The sequence below is a fragment of the Mytilus galloprovincialis genome, chromosome 13 (genome assembly GCF_965363235.1).
Source record: "Mytilus galloprovincialis chromosome 13, xbMytGall1.hap1.1, whole genome shotgun sequence".
Classification (NCBI taxonomy): domain Eukaryota; kingdom Metazoa; phylum Mollusca; class Bivalvia; order Mytilida; family Mytilidae; genus Mytilus; species Mytilus galloprovincialis.
The window spans coordinates 51,121,089-51,143,062 of NC_134850.1; the positions used below are offsets into that span (position 1 = coordinate 51,121,089).

A 21,974-nucleotide genomic window follows, 5' to 3' on the forward strand; every position below is an offset into this window, starting at 1 on the left:
AAATAAAAAAAAATAAAGAAAAGTGGCACTTGACCTTTTAAAGGTCATAAGATATGAGTTAGCACTTTACTAATGTAGACGTATAATGACTTTATTGCCATTTTTCATATGTACATATTTACATTCGAAATAAAACACTGTAATAGACATTATTTACATAAATATTCATAAACATCCACAAAAACATAAAAAATGTCATAAGATTACAACATATATCACATTTATATTGCATAGCATTCAGACCTTCAACACTGCCTTCTGGAGTTTTATTTCTTTTATAATGATTGGATGATTTAGATATAAAAATTTTATCTTCTTGAGGCAAAGCATCAATTTATCTCATAGCTTTTAATGATCATTAGAATGTTAAAGTACAGATTTCCCCTTAATTCTCTGACTTAAGAAAAGCATGTACAACAAATTTAAAGACAAGATACTTCATCAGTAAATTCTTACATAATATTATGACAGGTAAATTTCATTTCATAGACTACCTATAAATTAAATTTCATTTAAAATTTTTCCTTGTAAAAAGACCTTCTTATTCCTGTTTATAAAAGTTCTACTAATTTTTTTAAATTGCTCAACTAATTGAATGCAAAATTTAAAGATCTGTGTCAAGGCTAAACCAAACAGATATCTATTACATGGATTATGAACTTATGATGTTTAGTTAGAAAAACCACTTGAACATGTAATAGGGTCTGGTTGAGGGGTCTTTTCTTTATATTTAAACACCACATTATTCTCTTATCAGTGGCGGATCCAGGAGGGGGGTTCCCGGGGTTGGAACCCCCCCTTTTTTTTGGCCGATCAATGCATTTGAATTGGAGCATATAGTTGGAACCCCCCTTTACTCTGGGTTGGGAAACCCCCTTTTTAAAATGGCTGGATCCGCCCCTGCTTATCTTTACTTTTTGGTCTATTTTTCTCTATTCTTTATTTTTAAGCCCTTTATTCTGCATGTTCCCCCTATTATTCTATATTCAGTAAACACCCCATCCAGTCCCTATTGTACGTAGAGCACTGAAAGGACAATAGATGATATTTCCAGCAGTTCAACCAAATTAATTTTTTTTAGCATTCATGCTGTTAACTATCCACATTAAAAAAAATACAATGTCTATATGTATATTTCTAAAAAGAAAATTGATTGGATTGCTGCTTAAACTAGACAGACAAAATTGTCCGAATTGTGGAAATTTTGAAAAATTTAGGCAAAATACTAACACATTTATACATGTAGTTTGTTCATTAAATGAAACATACTTCAGTCAAACAATCTTAAAACTTGTCTTTTTGATAATTTCTTTTTAATTTTCATTATATCATCAAATAAAAATGAAATTATTACATCATTACAGTAATTTTAAGGAAATGAAATTCCATTTTAAGAAACATAAACCTATTTAAAGTATGATCAAATATGACTACTAGTATTACATGACAATGACAAATAACTAGGAGAAATTTGTCAAAATGAGAATAAATTGTTGTACTTATTGTCAATTGTCCTTTGTGGGCCCCTTATCTCATTGATGTTATTGTTCATAAAGAAAAAGTTATAATACTTACCCTCATTTAAATTCTTTTTAAATCTGATATGTAAAAAAATAGAATACTTTAATTCAGACAATATCATTTCAAGAAGATACTTGTAGCTGTTGGGAAAACTTTTACTGAAATACTTTGACAAACACTCAGACAGATCAAAAGATGAAAACCAGAATACTCCTCCCCAACCCCTCCCTTTGGAGCTGGGGGTATTATTATGATCCACGAAAAAAAAAGTATTGCAAGGAAATCGATGTTTACTTTGATCTTTTAATACTAATAGGAATACACATGTACTGTTTTTGCTATTCGTAAGAATAAAACAATTATTTAACTGAATGTATAAAAGATATAGCTTATCTTCTAATATGAAATGGATCAAGTGTATAATACAAAATCTTAGGAATGTCAAAAACAATTTCTAATTTGTGTCGAAAAAAGTAAATTTGAAATGATTTATGATAAAATTCTTGGTCCCGATAACTCACCTACTACCTGTCTTTATATTTTATATCTACAACATACAGTGTATAAATGGAGTTGTGGAATGGACAGAGATGTGACAAAAGTTTTACAGTGTATTCAAATTGTACAAAAAGCAATGAAGAAAAGATAACAAACTATTGTACTCGGTAACAGTTCTAATTATTAGCCAATCAAATCACAATAAACAAGAATGACTGACCTATATTTACAACTGCCAAAAATTGTTTACCTAAATAAGTAACCTAAAGGGAATTATTAATACTAAGTTACACTTCCAATTAATCTTGTTACTTTCCTATGATTGCAATACTCCTAAAAGTTTTCATTTCATAACAAATGCCTATTGCTTAGTAATTCTATCTTATCACATATAGCAGTGTTTGTCTATCGCTGAGATGTGTACATATCTTATCATACATTACTGTCTTCATCTGGCGGTGAGATCTGTACAACTGGATATTCAAAGTCTGCATCATTTGAATGACTTAACATATAGTCACTTGGTCGAGGTGCAATTTCGACCTCTAATTCCTGAGGGTCAAATTCTTTATCTTCAGATTCTTCCTCTCTTTGTTTAATGGCTTCTTCTGCATCAATCCTGCCTTGAATGGCATTACGAAGCTACAATTATAAAATGATGTGTGATAGAGGACTTGAAAAGATTTCATTAAATAATGAGCTTCAATGTACTGAAAATTTAGAAATTATTGCAATGTATTTATTTATGCGGAAAATGCAACATGGTTATATTTGCAATATTTTAAACTCATACTTTATAATTTATGATTCTAAACCGGATTTTTCTCAATATCGCAAAAATTAAAATCGTATTTTAGTCTAAATTGACAAAATCCCAATAATAAATGCACTCAATAATTTCAAAATTTACAATAACAGACCACAGACAAGGTCAAACAATATATCTGATAACACTAGATTCACTATGCTGTATAATTTTAATGATACATAAAGGTTACCTAACAATTGAAAATTGGATATCTTAAAATCGTCTCATATATTTATTTATAATATAATAAGAAACAGCTACTAAATAGCCTGAGTTGATATTAAGCAATTTCTTTTTCTAACAAGTTTTTAAAGCTGTTTCTATCACAGGTATGGTAAAATATATCTTCAAGTGAAAAAAAATAATTCTGGGAAACTTTGTTCTTGTCTTTTGAAACAGATATTTCAAGCTTTGTTATGCCTCAGAATGGAATCACAAATCTCTATTGCCATGGATGAAAAGTCGTCATTAACCTAACTAATAGCCAATGACTTCCATAACATAATGCAGGATAGGCCAATCAAATTACTGTAAATTCAGAAATTATTGCGTGCATTTATAATTGCGATTTTGTCATTTTGGACTAAAATGTGATTTTAATTTTTGCGATATTGAAAAAAATCCTGTTTAATTCATATAGAAATTACAAAATGTGAGTTTTAATTATTGCTATTATAACCCTGTCGCATTTTTCGCAATAACAAAAACATCGTAATAATTTCTGAATTTACAGTAACTCATTTTTGTGTCATTCAGTCTAATCACACTCTGCTCAGTGTGATTCAAGAAATATCTGTTCATTTGGGAAAATAGACAACAGACCTCAGTCTTAAAAAAAATTATAAATACAATGCATATCAACTGATTTTTTTTAATTTTCCAAGACTGAAGACTTTCTTAATATCATTAATACAAATTGTAAAAAATATCAAAAGAACATTAGAGCTTCAGTTTCCCCTACTTACCTGAAAACATAAGAATGGTTTTTAAAAATCCCACAAAGCTCATTTTTATTCAGTATGATTTTTCCCCACAAATACTGAACATAACAAATAATACATGTAGCTAATTAAATTACTAAACATTTAAAAATAATTCCTCATATTCATGCTGATTTTTTTAGTTGACTGAGGTTATCCCACATGTGTTACACAATGAAACCTGCATAATTACTTTAATTTAACATATTACTTTCAAATAACATCTAACTTTAAAAAAAAGTAATTGACTGTTTATTATAGGGAGTTTGAAAGAAAGTTTCAGGGCAAAAAAGTACATTAATTCTTTTGTTTTTAAATTCCGATGAAAGCTTAGCTTTTTCTAATGTTTACTATTGAAGCATGTGCACCAAGAAGCTTACGACTAATCTATTTTCATGCATTTAATTGCATTTGTATTCAAATTGGTTGATGTTGTCAAAGCTTTTTTCAGCCAGCCAAAATATATCATGGCAAAGGAATCCTGGAAATACAGAGAGCCACCAAAAAAACGGGAAGTCCTAGTTGATTAAGAACACATCTTGCCATAAGCAGGGTTTGAACTCACAACCTCAGAGTCGGCAGGCTAGTAATCACTGCAGACAAACTACTTAGACCACTGGGCCACTGATGTCCTAAAGCAATTAGTATACTGTGGCAGACTTAATAGATATTTCCTTTCCTTATTCATTATCTTTCTAAAGTCTCTTAGCTGTAGTTAATACCAAAGACCCTGTCTGTAAAATTTGCTCAGTTATTTAAGTATGTTTCAGTATAAATTCCCTTGATTTTTGTCAATGTTCTTTTAGCCATGATGCTGTCATGCCTTCTTTGAAATGTTTTATTTAAACCTTTTTTGTGTCTTAAAATAAAAATCTAACTTTTCTTGAAATACAGACATGGCTAACACATAAGTACTGTAGAACTTAGATCATTATGTTTTCAGATGCACATGAAAAGCAAACATTACAAAACCAAGCTTTCAATGTGATTGAATTTTCCTCAACCATTTTAAAACATAAAATTCTTACCAAAAATATAAATTTAAAATAATCAAATTTTTCGGCAGGTGTCATTGATCCTTGTTTTTACTTACATTAACAGAACGTAATAGCTTAAAAGAAAATGTCAAAATACACAGTTTTTGTAACTTTTTCTCTATGAAAAATGACTATTTGCACATCTCAAAATACTTGGAGATATCCATGTTCACCAATGCCAAGTGAGCATCCTTGTTTACATGATGATAATACCTAATTACAATTGTGCCAAAAAAAATGATTGCTCAATTTTCGCCTCTTTATAAATTATACGACTTATATGATTTATGAAAAACTACATAATTAAAACCCTTTGTCCCTAATGCATAGTTGTGAGTGTGATAGATATAGACGTTTTATAAAATGCACAAAATTGTGTAAATTTAAAATGCTTTGAAACAGTTTTTTTAACAAAATATAAAAAGTGTAATACACTGATTTTAAATTAAAAATAGCCCTGCTGTAACTAGTTTCCCTTCATTTATACTAAAAACATACAATTTTTGAAATGATCTTTTTTCTAAATAAAAGAATTATCTGAAGGAAATATTTAGAATAAGTCCTAATACTCATTACTCCTTTAATAAAGAAAATAATGAAGACAAATAAGTTTGAAATTAATTTTAATGAGAAGACCACTCACCTCTTGTAAACCACATACACCACATAATTTTCCTGTATTTGTAACATAAGCACGACTTAAACCCAGCAATGAAAATAATGAATGGACCTGTAAAAAAGATCTTGATTGTTAATTGCATGTACATGTACAATACAAACGTGTCTAATATTGTAGACATCTGTTACACCAATTCTAAATAAAACTGAATGTTTTATTTTTAAAATTCAAACCTTGACATACCAAGGACATGCATTCTGAACATTAAAAATTTTCACTTTTAATACTTGAATCTGGACATTTTGATGCTGAGAACCATTTAAAGCTTTTCCCCACAATTATGTTAATTCTACAATTAAAACTGGTGGTAAAAAAAAAATCCAATCAAAATTAAAACATTTTCAAATTGTAATTTCAAATGCCTCAAATGTACAAACCTTGTGTAAAGATGTTCTTTCCACCAGCTGGAATGAAGCTGGATCTATCTGACAACCCGCCCATTCTGTTGTCTCTAATGTACAAACCTTGTGTAAAGATATTCTTTCTACTAGCTGGAATGGAGCTGGATCTATCTGACAACCCGCCCATTCTATTGTCTCTAATGTACAAACCTTGTGTAAAGATATTCTTTCTACTAGCTGGAATGGAGCTGGATCTATCTGACAACCCGCCCATTCTATTGTCTCTAATGTACAAACCTTGTGTAAAGATGTTCTTTCTACCAGCTGGAATGGAGCTGGATCTATCTGACAACCCTCCCATTCTATTGTCTCTAATGTACAAACCTTGTGTAAAGATGTTCTTTCTACCAGCTGGAAGGGAGCTGGATCTATCTGACAACCCTCCCATTCTATTGTCTCCAGTAACTTTTCCTCTTCCCATTCTTTTTGCTACAAAGCATTGAAGTTTTATATAAATGCTAAAACACAACTGTTTACAAATGTACATGCATAGATTATAAAAAGATCTGGCAAAGCATAATTAGTATAAAATTAAATGAAAAAATACACTCTCAGTAGTATAAATGTCTGAAATTCTACATGGCACATGGTTTCAACTCTCCATATGTTGTCAGGAGCCTCTAAGTATTTTACCTGGTAGTACAAGGCATCCAACCTCCATGTCAACTCAATACTACATGTACCCACATGATAAATAAGTATGAGAATATAAACTACACCAGCTAGGCCTTTTCAGATGGCTCAGCGACCATCCTTTTTAGAGTGCCCCCCTATGCTCTTTTGACAGTTTCCAGGGCACCCTTTGCCTTTTCATGAACGCTTAACAAAATGTTTGCTTACTCAATATGCTTTGGAGTACTAAGATGATATTAAATGTCTGTTAAACCTACCTTATCTTCTGGCAAATTGCTAATTTTAACTGGCTCTGGAGGCTGAAATTATAAACAAAAGTACTGTGAGCTAATGCTTTATACTAATAACTTATAAACAGATTCACCGTCATTTAAGAGCAATTTGTTCTATGGGAATTCATCCCAAGAAATTTAAAGACATATAAACCTATTGCCACCAGACTCAGCTGCTTTTTCAAAGCAATTTGTTCTAAAAGACTATTAACAGTAATAAGAACTGATTATAAACAATCTTTCCATAGCTTGAAAAACCAAGCGAAAACAAGTCCCCATCAGTTTTTATTTTATAATTATGAACAATAAAATTACTTTAAGGTCTATCTTACTATTATAAAATAAGGAGATGTGATAAGATTGCCTATGAGACAGCTAACCACCAAAGTTTAAATGAAGTGAATGAAAGCAATTATAGGCAATCATAAGGCATTCAACAATGAAAAAACCTGTACCCTATGAAAGGCAGGAGATGGAAAATATGAAACAATTCAATTGAGAAAACTAATACATTTAGTAGAGATTAAGCTTACCAGTTTCACTTTCTTCACTCTTCTCTTTTCTAAACTTGGTAAATTTGAAAAACTGGATTTCTGCAAATGGAAAGAAAATATAATGTTACTATGTTTCAACAACCTGTTTTCATATACTGAATTATTCATTGCACAACAGGTCTTCTTAGTAATTTTTCAAATGGGCCACAATTTCCTCCAAATCTTAGTTTGAGAATATTTTGAGAAACTGTACATTATTGTTGGCATGCTTTATTAGTACAATCTGGCTAGGGGTTGTGGATGAGAATATTTTCCATATTTCCCTAGACAAAACGTAAAACCGTTAAAATATCCCATTATAAATTTTATCTTTTTAATCAAGGAAAAAATGTGACAATAATTCTCATGTCAGATGTAACCTCTGAAATCCCCAAATTGACAGTACTTACATTTATAAAGAATGGAACATCTTCTACTATGCTTTCTTTCCTTGTTCCTGCTAACTTTCTGTAGTAAGCATTTATCTCAGCTAAAAATAAAAAAATGTTTAAACTGTACCACAAGTTCTATTATAACATGGATGATTTCTTGGTTTTGCCAAAGTCTACATACAAACCAATAAAAATTGTGGTTGACTTAATACAAGAAATCCAGAAAATTGGCATACCTGCCAACTTTTCAAAATGTCCATGGGGGTCTTATGTGCAAGATGGGTCTTATAATCCTACAAAACCTTCAAGGGGGCCTTCAAGTATATTTTAATGTTGTTTTTTGGCTTCTTCATACTCTTAAAAGCCTATAGCTATTGTAAAATTAATTATTTTGATTAAAATTGTGGACAACTTTGCTCTTTCAAAATTTCCATTTCCATGGGGGAATGAAATCCCCCAAAATAATGACAGTTGGTAGGTATGAATTGGTGTTCCACAATAATAATGAATCCACAGTATAGCATTGATAGACTTTATTTCCTACCTTTTAGATCTGTAGCACTCCCAGATTTTACAGGAAGTCTGGAAGCTGATGTTGACTTCTTTAATATACCCCTCAATGGTACTTGTATTGTATGATATTGCCTTATGTCCTTCTCTTCAGCTGTTAAATTATCTTCACTTTGCTGAAATAACATAAAAAACATGATTTTTTTCTTTTTTCTTGAAAAATATATTTTTCAATAAAAAAATCATGTTAGTAGCCAGGGGATTTTAATACATGTTTATACTAACTCAGGTTGTTTTTTCTATCTTTTCTATCTTTGCAATGATATAACCAGCATACAAGACAACAGGAAAAATCTAAACTAGGCAAACCCCTATATGTAAATCAAAGTATTTTCTAATTAAGAAATATGTGACAAATCTGTAAGGGCACAAATAACATCTCATTACAGCTGAATTGCTGACAAAATAAAAAATCATTCTTTTGTGTAATTTCTATTGACAAGAGGATTGCAATATAGGCACTACTTCATATTGCTATATAAGTTGCTGAAATGATATCATTATTGTTTCTACCTTTCAAGGTTAAAATCATGGGAATATTTATACACCTTAGATTCTTACCAATTGAAAATCACAATTAGCAATGGTATGTTATTTTTTATATGACACAAGATAACATGTAATACCTGCAATCTAGATTTAATAATGTTCTACTCAGGTGCATTGATCACTTAATAATGATAACCAATACTAGCCTGATAACCAATGTTTATCTGTATATAAGAGTTGCTCTCTAAAGTGATTATATGTGCTTAGGCTGATCCTGTGTCATTGTGAAGGGTTTTCTGTTTAAGGGTTTGGGTACTAAAGGCTAATGGGAATAGGTTTGTGTATAGCACTAGCTTAGGCTGATCCTGTGTCATTGGGTTTTCTGTTTAAGGGTTTGGGTACTAAAGGCTAATGGGAATAGGTTTGTGTATAGCACTAGCTAGATGCATCATCTTTTCATGTTACAGGTATGCATGTTTTATTGTCACAATTAAAAAAAATTGAACCAAACTTGTCAGCATCGACTAGGACACATCAAATTATAATCTTCATATTTTTTTTAAATACTTTACAAATATCAGCCAATGTTATGATTCTTAATCTGCCTCTGTATTTCAAGGTTGACATGAAAAGATGGCATATTTTCTACAAGTCGTTTCATGAGTTACATAAGAAGGGTTCTACTGTATCTAAAAGTCCTTTCAGAGAAAGGATTTTACTGTAGCTAAAAGTCCTGTCATTAGTAATTCTAAAATTTCAAAAATATAATCAATTATTCACGCACCATTAAAAATAGTCTTAAATCTGAAAAAGAAATAAAAAGGCTGGAAGGATGAAGATTGGACAAGGAAAAGAAGACGAAACATACAAATAAACTCTGGATGATCAAGTGCCTATGTTAGTTATTAAATCAAAACTTCTCTGAATCAAATAGATATATATCGGATCAACCATTTTCTAATTTAAACATTGACATCTTTGCACTGGTCAATGTTTTTTTTTCTTCTAATGTTTGAACAATTAACAGCTAAATTTAAAATTCAAGAAATTATTTATTAGTTAGTCTATACCTTCCATAGTCCATACTGTTGCAATTGTTGATCAAATTCTAAGTGGACTTATTTTAAGTGCAATTTTAATTAATGTGAATCAATATCCTGTCACATTTTTTTCGCAATCATTATCATTTCAAAAATTGCCTTTTGACATTTAAATTCAGTATTTCACTATCATTTTGATTCCAGTAGGTCAAATGTATGTAAAGGTAAACATCAGTGAAAGTGAGGGGAACGAGTATCATCTTGGTTATACAATCCATTTGTTTTATTTTATGACTAACTCTTATTGATACAATGCAGCAGCATGTGGAAAGAGAATGCAGCATCTAATGAGAATTTGTTGTACTGTTGAAAATTACCGATTTTTACCTCATATTTTATTTTTACTCGTTTCTCCTATAAAATAAACCATATATAACACATCTATATATCAATGTTCTGGACTATAGCAAATTAACACCTGCTGTAAATTTAGTAATATTTCTAAATATTTAAATGTGTTTAGAAAGATGTACAAGAAAAAACATTGAAAAATTAGGAATCAATACTACATTCTAGATCAGACCTCCAGGTTTCAGGTCTCTAGCTTCTATGAATTAATTAATTTAAGGTGGTACCTAACACTACAGGGAGATAACTCAAAATCAGCTAAACGTTTTAATTATGTTGTGTTGTTAAGGGAATATTAAGCTTCTCAATGATCAAAATAAGTGTTTGTCAAACTGCTATATAACCAGTGTAATTTTTCTGATAAAACGATTGGTTCAAATTTTTTGAAATTTTTATAATTTTGTAAAAGGGTCAAAGTAAATACTTTGTCAAAATTTTAAGAAAATTAAACGAGCCAAATTAATTTTAGTTAAAGTGTTGGGTACCACCTTAAAACAGAAGAAAATACCACTTTTGACCATTCTTTAAATTAAAAATACACATATGATTTAACATAAAATGACAACATACACGTTTTTGTGAATTGATTATTTTTCAAGAAAGTTTTAGATTTGTAAAATTGCAGACTTTTTCTTTTAGATATACAAAAACAGAAATATCTTGTTGCATTTAGTTGTGAAAAATTAAGAATTTACATGACATGTTATAAAACACAACTAGATATCTCAATTTGTTGTAATGCTATGACATATTATTTTGGGAATCAAATTCATGTATTATTCAAACATGTAAAGATCTATTTCTAGCATCTTCTAAAAAATGACATGATATTTATATAATTAGTACTTGTATTACCTATATTCTGATCAATCAAAACATATGTTCCATTTTATAAATTCACAAAATACTAAAATCAATGGCTGTTCTATTAAATGCAGGGATACATTAGACACAAAAACATATCATTTATATAATACATGCAAAGATTTATATAAATTTACAGGTGTTGGTAAAAACAGCTCTAAAATACATTCAGGGTAAATTCAACTTCTACATGAAAACAAAACACTTAATTTTACAATGAAACCATAGAGAAAGAACCATTCCCGGAAGGATTTCATATGTTTAAATCAAAGTACATTTTCATGTGCTACCAATAAAGACTTGATTTCCTCAAAAATTAAAATACAAAAAGTATAGGGCGCTATACGCTTCAATACACTTATTAAAAGTGTAGGCATATTCTATACACAAAAAATACTGTAAACCATTTTAACTCTTTTTTAAGAATACAATTTTGTGTTAACTTCTCTCCGCATCCTTAACTACTATTCATTTTTTTTTAATGATTTTCTAATTTTTCTTAATGTATTTTTGGAAGAAAGGATTAAGTTTTGCACATTTGGGATGATTCAAATATTGTGTTATTTTTCTACTCTCAATAGTTAAGAAAAAAGTCCCCTACCAACGAAAAGCAAGCTAAAAATTTGTTGGTTTACAATAACCACAAAGCTAATTAAGTATGTACATTTACAAATTTGTTATAGAGTATCTGAATTAATTTTAAATGCAGATAATATCATAATCTTTTTTCAAGTTATTTCACACGAATTGTTTAGTACATGTACTATTTTGTACTACAGTTAGACACCTCTATACAAAAAAACACATTGCCTTTATAAGACTACAGTGAGATATACAATCCTCAAATAAAATGTACAATTGTTCATGAAATAACAACATCCCCCTCCTTTTATTAACCGTTTACCAGCATTATACAGAAACATGGACAGAAAGCTAGTTAGAAAATTTGTTAGGATATTTAATTATATTATCTTGTGAATTTGTAATTAATAATATATGTGACTGCATTAAAGCAAAAATATATTACAAGAGTGCACACACTGAAATGTCTCGCCTTCTTTACTAATCATTGATATTATGTTGATAGTCCTAAGTATAAAGCTTTATTACAACGGTCACATAAACTTAACATTAACCAAGATAGCTAAACAAAGACCAATGAACCATGAAAATGAGGTCAAGGTCAGATGAACCATGCCAGGCAGAAATGTACAACTAACAAAGCTTCCATACAACAAATATAGTAGACCTATTACTTATAGTTTAAGAAAAATAGACTGAAACACAAAAACTTAACACTGTGCAATGAACCGTGCAATTGAGGTCATAGTCAAATAAAACCTGCGGGACTGACATATAGATCATAAAATATTTCCATACACCAAATATAGTTGACCTTTGGCATATAATATTAGATAAAAAGACCAAAACTTAAAAACTTAACTTTGACCACTGAACCATGAAAACGAGGTCAAGGTCAGATGACATCTGCCAGCTAGACATGTACACCTTACAATCATTCCATACAACAAATATAGTAGACCTATTGCATAAAGTATGAGAAAAACAGACCAAAACACAAAAACTTAAGTATAACCACTGAACCATGCAAATGAGGTCAAGGTCAGATGACACCTGCCAGTTGGACATGTACCCCTTCCAGTCCTTCCATACACCAAATATACTAGCCCTATTGCTTATAGTATCTGAGATATGGACTTGACCACCAAAACTTAACCTTGTTCACTGATCCATGAAATGAGGTCGAGGTCAAGTGAAAACTGTCTGACAGGCATGAGGACCTTGCAAGGTACGCACATACCAAATATAGTTATCCTATTATTTATAATAAGAGAGAATTCAACATTACAAAAATTCTGAACTTTTTTTTCAAGTGGTCACTGAACCATGAAAATGAGGTCAAGGACATTGGACATGTGACTGACGGAAACTTCGTAACATGAGGCATCTATATACAAAGTATGATGCATCCAGGTCTTTCACCTTCTAAAATGTAAACCTTTTAAAAAGTTAGCTAACGCCGACGCCGCCGTAGCCGCCGCCGGATCACTATCCCTATGTCAAGCTTTCTGCAACAAAAGTTGCAGGCTCGACAAAAATGGTGTCAAAATTAATGCTTCCGCCAAGACCTGTAGACTATTAAACAGAGGAAGCCATCTCTGTTAACTAGAAACTTACCATTGTTTCTAGCTTTATAAAATTTAGTTTCCATCAGAAGTAGTACCAATAGGTAAAAGGAAACTAAGGCATCAATGATTGGCAAATGTATATTACAAAAAACTTTTATTAGTACATAAAACACAAATGCAACAAATCTTTAAAGGGAGTCTATCATTAAAAGAATAAATTTCAAGATTTCAGTCAGGACTTTTATTCTGTATCTGTTTTTCAGCCACAAAATAGCACAATAGTTTCAACAGTGGTGTTAAACACCTATCAATCAATCAGCCGTTGCAAAACTGATTCTCCATCTGAAAGATTACCTTTAAAAGGTCCTTTACCAATAATTCCAAAAATTACCAAAAATGACAAGAAAAAGGAAAAAATAGGGAGCCTAAACCACAAAACTGTGTTAATCCTGTGTTACCTTGTAGAATTTTTGATGCATTAAAAGGTTGCAAACTGAACAGTCTACCACAACGACAAGCATATCTATTTTCTTGCAACTCTGTTAAGCCTGTTATATAGGCTATAGAAATTTCATTTTAATTTCCAATGATTCTAATCAGTACCTGGAACAGTCTAAAAAGATTTGACAAAATTGCAAGAAAATAGAGTACACTTTTTTAGGTGAAATAAAATACTGTTTACCTCAGAATCCTCCTCATTCTCGTCCTAATTTAAAATGTAGTATTAATTTTCTTCATTCAATATTCAAACATATTTATTCAAGAAGAAAATAATGATATATAGGCGAGTAAATTAGATTAATAAGCATGATTGACATAAAAAGGCATAGGCCAATCATAATATGATATTAAACAGCATTCACAGTCATTTGATAGAAGATATGAAATTGCAATATATGTTTTTTTTTAACAAACACAATCTCAAATGTGTTTTTTTTCTTGTTCTGCCATATAAAAATTTATAAACATAACATTTTCAGCTTATACAGGGTTCATGAATTTATAGACTTTGGGTTTTTTTCCCAATAAGATTTCCAGTGGTTATCAGTAACATGAATTATAAAATTAACTTTTCTAATTTCTGATAGTTAGGAAAGTTAGAGAATTTCATCATAAAACATTGGCTTTCTTTTATTAGAACTATCCGTTCTACTATACATGAAAGTATTCAAGTGACATTCACCTTGTGCAAAGATAAACTGTCTGGCAAACAACCAATGTTATTGCCATATTTAATAACAATGCAAAAATGTTAACGAAGCTGTGCAATGAACAAGTTACCTGGATAACGATTTTAGGAATGTTTAGGTGATTGTCCTGTATAAAATTTAAATACATGTAAAACATATCGTCAATATTTATTAAAAAAAACAACTTTTCAATGTTTATTCTTTATTCTTCTCTGCAATGAAAATTCTAAGACAGATTTTTTTTTATGATTTCAAAATCTATTTTACTTTTTGCATAAATTGACTAATTTCTAAAAATTATCTGGAATTAATATAAATAAGACACTAACAGCTGTAATTTGAACGTGTTATTCCTGTCTTTTAAATTTCTGTCTTTAATAAAATTCATAGTTGTACCAATAAATAAAATATACATACTGAACTTGATAAGGACAGTTTACGACCATGTACTGGATGTAATGGAATGTCGTCAACTTTTGACACATGGAATCGTGACTTTGGTGTCAACGCCCTAAACTGAGAATCAATAAATGGCGGAGGTGTGGTCGGACGTGAAGCTGATCTGGAATTTGGTCCTGAAGTCTCTGATAGTTCGTCATCTGACAGATCATCAATAGAACCCTGGGGCACTATTTTCTGATCGTAACTTAATTGTACGTAAATTATTCTTTCAAGTTCATATCGTTGTACAGATCCTAATAATATCATGGAATCTACAAAAGAAAGAGTATCCACATTTAAATTATTATTTGTGCTGGACTTTATACTTGATTTTGGGACTACAACTTCAACCTTTATCCTGCCTTTTAACTTTTTTGATTGGAGTGTCACTGTTGAGTCTTTTAAGCTGGACTTATAATGACTTTCTTTGTATCCTATCTGCCTAAGCTTCTTAATTCAGCCATCTTTCTATTTTCCTTACTCAACATTTTCCCCAATGAGACAAATATTCTTTAATCAACATGTTCACCAAAAATATGTGTGGTTGTTTTATTTTATTAAATCAGATATATTTGTTTTTACAGCTTTTGTCTCTTCATCTTTTCATATTCAATACACTAAAATAAGTTTGAGAATAGAAATCACAATATGCATGAATCAACGAAATAATAAGAAGGAGTACTACGTGTAAATCTTTGTTGACACTACCTACCTGGGGCATCAACAAAGGGATAAGTTTTATGTGCTGTGTTTGACAGAAGGTCTTGTAAATCTTTGTTGATACTACCTACCTGGGGCATCAACAAAGGGATAAGTTTTATGTGCTGTGTTTGATAGAAGGTCTTGTAAATCTTTGTATGTTGATATTAGAGTTATAAATTGACAATCTTTAACCATGATATCTTCAATAAATATGTTCCAGGCACTGAAAGAAAAAATGTAGAAAATTATTATTTAGACATTTATGTTTTCATTCTCTTTCTCTGGAAGTGTCTGTATCTGTAGATACAAGACAACTTCCTATGAATAAAAACCATACACTTTATTTTCTAAATGTCGATACATTTAGTACTGTGGACTCATTGATGTTTTGTTGTTATCAATTTTTGTGTATTGAGGAAAATCTGCATCTTCGTACGTATATGATTTTGTCATTTTGCCAAAGTCTGCAAATATTCCTATAGAAAATTTGTAATTTGTTGAACATCTAAATTTGTAGTTTCAACTTATTCAGTAAAAACTGGTATCCAACAAATAATAATGAATCTGCAGTACTTAATTTAATGCCAATGCATACAGGACAGATACCAATGAACACGTATTGTTTTTGAAAATTTCTACATGGCAGCATGGCTACATTTCTCAAAATGGTAAAATCAGAATCATAATAAATGAATCAGAATATACTAAGGGTGTAACAATTTCTTAAAATTTGCACTGTGGCATGTAAATTGAAAGGTTTAAATTTGATACAAAGTGGTTGATTTACCATATGGAAACTAAGATGACTGATGATTTGAATGACTTATGGAGAGACTGACTGGCAGATGAGTCACAGACAATATTTTGTTCCAAAGGCAGGATCTAGAAGGATTCAATGGCACTTTGTTCAATCTGAACCCTATAAAGCATCTCCAGCAATCAATTCAATTAAGATCTGCTAAATCATTGTGTGAAAACAATACAAACCAACAAAATTGCACTAGGAAGTTTACTAAAATTATAACAATTCAAACTACAAGCTGTTATTACCTGATGTTATCCAAAACAAAAACACTGCAAGTTTAATATACCTTACAATTTCAACTTCACTTCCTTATAAAAATAATCAATTCATTCTTTCTTATAATTCATGTATTTCATAGTTATAGCACATAAGTAATACATCTTAAAAAAGGAGGATTTTGGATATTTAAACAACTACTTTCATGTACATATGAGTCCATGTGATTTGTTAATATCTAAAGGCCATATCTCAATATTTGTTTAAATATATGAATAAGCCAAGGCAGAATGCATCACTAATGAGAAACAAGATGAGATGCAGAATAAAATGCATGTTCAAGTCAAAGTGATTGTAAGCATCCACGTCTTTGTACAAAAAGAGATAAGTACCATGCCTAACTTAGCATCACCAATCTAATTATACAGTTTTGATGAAGTGATGCTTAATATTAAGAAATGCTAAATAATTTGATTTTAAGAATGTGTACTTTTGTACTTGTGCCATGTGATTAGGGACTTTCCAATTGAATTTCCTCGGAGTTCAGTATTTTTGTGATTTTACTTTTTATCCATAGTTTTACATCTGTACTCCATCAAGTCAAGAAAAAAAGAATATTAGTTAACAAAACAAACAATATAAATATATCATTAAATCAATCAATTAATAGGAATCAATATTAATGTAATTGCGTTAGAATTAGCAGTGTGTATTTTTTTATCATAAAATAATAAGTAGATGTGGTATGATTGCCAAAGGGAGACAACTATCCATAAAAGTTGAAATGAAGTGATAGTAAGCAATTAACCTTCAACAATGCCAAAAATCTCATAACCTAAAGTTGGCTCCAACTCTGGTATTAAAAAATACAAAAGGCAAGTGTTGTTAACAAAGCAATCAAAATTATAGTGTTTTCACTCTGCAAGATTTCTTTCTACCTGTGAATATGTTAATGAAAAGTATCTAAATGGATATCAAAATACACACACAGCAATGAAAAGCAAGTTAGTGGACCATAAATGTTTGAACAAATGCCGAAGTCACACTGCAATCAATATTATTCAATAAATTTTTCCTGATCTGACATGACCTCACACATTCACATAGATATGGACCTTTTATTCTTAAAAGATGAGTTTTCTATGATTCATTATTCACAAGTGTTCAAACAAAATAGTATTTCAAAGGATGTAATGTTTAGTTTACTAAATGGTTTGTTAATACTCGGCTCACATTTAAATTTGGCCTACAAAGCCTTTTTATTACTCAGTATATTTAAAATATTATATTCTACGCCATGCCCAATCAGGTCAAATCAATGAAGTAATACAAACAGCATTATTAATAGTAGTTCAATAGCATGTTCATAAATTAGAGCCCCACATATATTAATAGATTTTTATATGTGAGCACTTTTACTTTATGAAATTTCACTGAACTCTTGGGCAGTTATTTAAACATATCAGCTATACCTTTTCTCCTGGAGACCTCTTGTTCTTGTACAAAATCTATGCATTTAAATAATGTCTTATTACACTAATATAATGTCTGCTAGTCAATTAAATAATGTGCGAACAATTCATCTTGCAACTGGTCGGTTTATAAAATATACAAGTTTTGAGGGGAGAATGTAAAACTTTCCATCAAAATGAAAAGATTTATGTGTTCTATCTAATAATAAAACTTTTTTTTTTTATTACAGAACCTTTTTTGTATGATTTTAACTTTGTCATACAAGGGAAGATCATTCTGTATATCTTACTTTTATAAAGGAATGTGTAGTTTCATTTACTTTTTTTTGTTATCACACAAAATTGTTTTTCAGTGTAAAATCTTAAAAAATCTGACAATTTTGAACAACCTGTAGCTAGAAATAAAAATCTGTGACCCATACTTTTATCAAGATTTAAAAAAAAATAATCATGATAAAATACATTTTGGTAAATTATTAAAATAATTCCAGCAATTTTTATCAAGACCCTGATCAACCTTGATAAAACAAACAAATAATTAAAAAAAAATGTAAAATAAATTAAAATTTCTACATAAAGCTGGTTCATTCCACCACAGGCAAATAAGTCATGCATTTCATTCCAAAAACATATCAATAAAACATGAATTAGTAGAAACTAACAATGTGTGGACTCAGAGAAGAAGAGGAAGACCTTTGTTGACACTAAAACAGGGGAGTATGCTATAAAAGGCTTGACAAGAGACCAGATTTAGAGAGAGGCACTATTTTAAAATCTGTCTCCATAAAAGAAGTTCCTGCAGAGCTATACCTAGGTACTTGTGTATGATTATTGAAATATATGACAGTGAATAACTATTAAATAAAACAATTTTTAAAATTCACAAGTATTACTTTTTTAAATTGAACTCAAATAAGCTTAAAATAAACCCACTTTTTTGTTACATTTTTGATCTGATAAGAATGTAAATGTTTTCAAAAGAAGTGTTCCTAACAAGGAAAAGAGCAGAGATGCTGTATTTTAGGCATTCTATCAGAAGATTCAAATATTTTAGTGTACTTACTTCCCTTTAGCTGATACAATATCAGGGAGATATGGTAACTTCTTCAGACGTATAATACTGTCAAAAAATGATGGCTGTAACTTGTTTGACACAGCATTGGCTATTAATACAGAAACCTAAAACAGAAAATAGATAATCACAACATTATGTTTTAATACAGACAGCTGATTACACCAACTGAAATCTAAATAAAAGAAAGGCACTTGAAAACAGAAAATATGTTGGTTTTAATTTTCAATTTCTAATTTAATTAAAACAACATTTACTTTATATGGCCATTATGTGTTAGAATATAAAAGCATTTTGCAAACAGGAAGTTAATGCGTGATGAATATAACCAGGTGCTCCGCAGGGCGCAGCTTTATATGACCGCAGAGGTCGATCCCTGAACAGTTGGGGCAGGTATGGACAAAACATTTAAGCGTGATACAGCTCTGAATTTGGATTGTGATCAAATTTTTGACATTATATGGGTTTTTTTACACAAAACAAATGTCAAGATTTTACAAATCAATTAAAGATTTCTTCTTCAAACTTATTTGGCAAATTTCCAATGAAGTTATTTACATAAAGTTATTGGCAAATAAAAATAGAAAATGACATCATAGTCATGTCTGGCAAATGTCCAACATACATTATCTAAAAACATTTTAGATAAGATAAGGAAAAAAAGTTTCATCAGCAACATTTTATATTGGCAAATTTCCAATGAAGTTATTTACATAAAGTTATTGGCAAATAAAAATAGAAAATGACATCATAGTCATGTCTGGCAAATTTCCAACATATATTATCAACTACTATTCTATACAAAGAAAGATAACTCCAATTGAAAATTAATTGCTATTGCACAATATTGTGCAATTAGATATTTCTTGCTATTGTGCAATACTGTGCAATTGAAAATTTCTTGCTATTGCACAATACTTGATATGGAATCCTGATTTGGACCAACTTGAAAACTGGGCCCATAATCAAAAATCAAAGTACATGTTTAGATAAAGCATATCAAATAAGCCCAAGAACTTAATTTTTGTTAAAATCAAACTTAGTTTAATTTTGGACCCTTTGGACCTTAATGTAGACCAATTTGAAAACTGGACCAAAATTTAAGAATCTACATACACAGTTAGATTTGGCATATCAAAGAACCCATTTATTCAATTTTTGATGAAATCGAACAAAGTTTAATTTTGGACCCCCATTTGGACCAACTTGAAAACTAGGCCAATAATTAAAAATCTAAGTACATTTTTAAATTCAGCATATCAAAGAACCCCAAGGATTCAATTTTTGTTAAAATCAAACTAAGTTTAATTTTGGACCCTTTGGACCTTAATGTAGACCAATTTGAAAACGGGACCAAAAATTAAGAATCTACATACATAGTTAGATTCGGCATATCAAAGAACCCCAATTATTCAATTTTTGATGAAATCAAACAAAGTTCAATTTTGGACCCTTTGGGCCCCTTATTCCTAAACTGTTGGGACCAAAACTCCCAAAATCAAATCCAACATTCCTTTTATGGTCATAAACCTTGTGTTTAAATTTCATAGATTTCTATTTACTTATACTAAAGTTATGGTGCAAAAACCAAAAATAATGCTTATTTGGGCCCCTTTTTGGCCCCTAATTCCTAAACTGTTGTGACCTCAACTCCAAAAATCAATCCCAACCTTCCTTTTGTGGTCATAAACCTTGTGTTTAAATTTCATTGATTTCTATTTACTTATACTAAAGTTATTGTGCGAAAACCAAGAATAATGCTTATTTGGGCCCTTTTTTGGCCCTTAATTCCTAAACTGTTGGAACCAAAACTCCCAAAATCAATCCCAACCGTCCTTTTGTGGTCATAAACCTTGTGTCAAAATTTCATAGATTTCTATTCACTTAAACTAAAGTTATAGTGCGAAAACCAAGAAAATGCTTATTTGGGCCCTTTTTGGCCCCTAATTCCTAAAATGTTGGGACCAAAACTCCCAAAATCAATCCCAACCTTCCTTTTGTGGTCATAAACCTTGTGTTAAAATTTCATTGATTTCTATTCACTTTTACTAAAGTTAGAGTGCGAAAACTAAAAGTATTCGGACGACGACGACGCCAACGTGATAGCAATATACGACCAAAAAATTAAAATTTTTGCGGTCGTATAAAAATGCATTGCAAGGTATAGCATGCTCAAATGAAGTTGCCACCCTATTTCAGGAAGTTCAGATTTGCAGTTCCTGCGAAAAACTCAATGAAAATTTTATTGGACTTAAAAACATAATAAGATTTTCCACTATACCCCTTTCTTTAGAACAGAGTATAATAATACTTCCAAAAAATATGACTGATTTGACCTGTAACTTTTATATTCTATCTCAATTATATAGGGTTTTATCTAATGTGAAAAACCGGGGGGTGTTAAATAATACTTACAACAACAGGAAGAACATGACTGATTTGACCTGTCAGTTCAAATACTATCACAGATGTAGATATGGTTCTCGTCACACTACCTGCTAAAGAAGCTGCTCCTGTTATAGCATAACCTCCTGGTACTATTTTATGTACCAGTCCAGCAGCAGCTAAACCTAGAGGGAACCAGGCTGCCATGGCTTCTCCAATCAATCTACCAAAACCTGCTCCTGTAAAATATACAATTCAAATCATAACAGTGAAATATATATTGCTTATCTTTTCTTTCTATTTTTGCTTGCTTTATTTTTACTTTTTACTCCAATTGACTGCAGAATGTTCATTTCTGTCATAATTAAAGTTTTCAAAATGTAAACTATGCAAATATTTCAAAGTCAATAGACCAT

The 21,974-nt window shown here is 30.5% G+C and overlaps 1 protein-coding gene across 3 annotated transcripts in view; it reads right to left on the reverse strand.

The window, feature by feature from the left end:
* Window positions 1-1,209: 1,209 nt before the first annotated feature.
* The window catches only part of LOC143057320 (chloride channel protein 2-like), a 71,992-nt gene continuing 51,227 nt past the window's right edge, over window positions 1,210-21,974 (reverse strand). Inside the window, exons 15-27 of one of the 3 annotated variants that reach the window (XM_076230614.1) lie at window positions 21,589-21,797; window positions 19,165-19,280; window positions 18,102-18,137; window positions 15,698-15,831; window positions 14,883-15,178; window positions 10,241-10,267; window positions 8,299-8,440; window positions 7,773-7,852; window positions 7,363-7,422; window positions 6,815-6,856; window positions 6,249-6,353; window positions 5,488-5,574; window positions 1,210-2,661 (exon numbers count right to left, since the gene is read on the reverse strand). In XM_076230614.1, coding sequence (XP_076086729.1) covers window positions 2,452-2,661; window positions 5,488-5,574; window positions 6,249-6,353; window positions 6,815-6,856; window positions 7,363-7,422; window positions 7,773-7,852; window positions 8,299-8,440; window positions 10,241-10,267; window positions 14,883-15,178; window positions 15,698-15,831; window positions 18,102-18,137; window positions 19,165-19,280; window positions 21,589-21,797 — 1,544 coding nt within the window. In that variant the 3' untranslated portion in view covers window positions 1,210-2,451. The remainder of the gene's footprint in view (window positions 2,662-5,487; window positions 5,575-6,248; window positions 6,354-6,814; window positions 6,857-7,362; window positions 7,423-7,772; window positions 7,853-8,298; window positions 8,441-10,240; window positions 10,268-14,882; window positions 15,179-15,697; window positions 15,832-18,101; window positions 18,138-19,164; window positions 19,281-21,588; window positions 21,798-21,974) is intronic. The other 2 variants (XM_076230615.1, XM_076230616.1) reach the window with 2 other exon arrangements.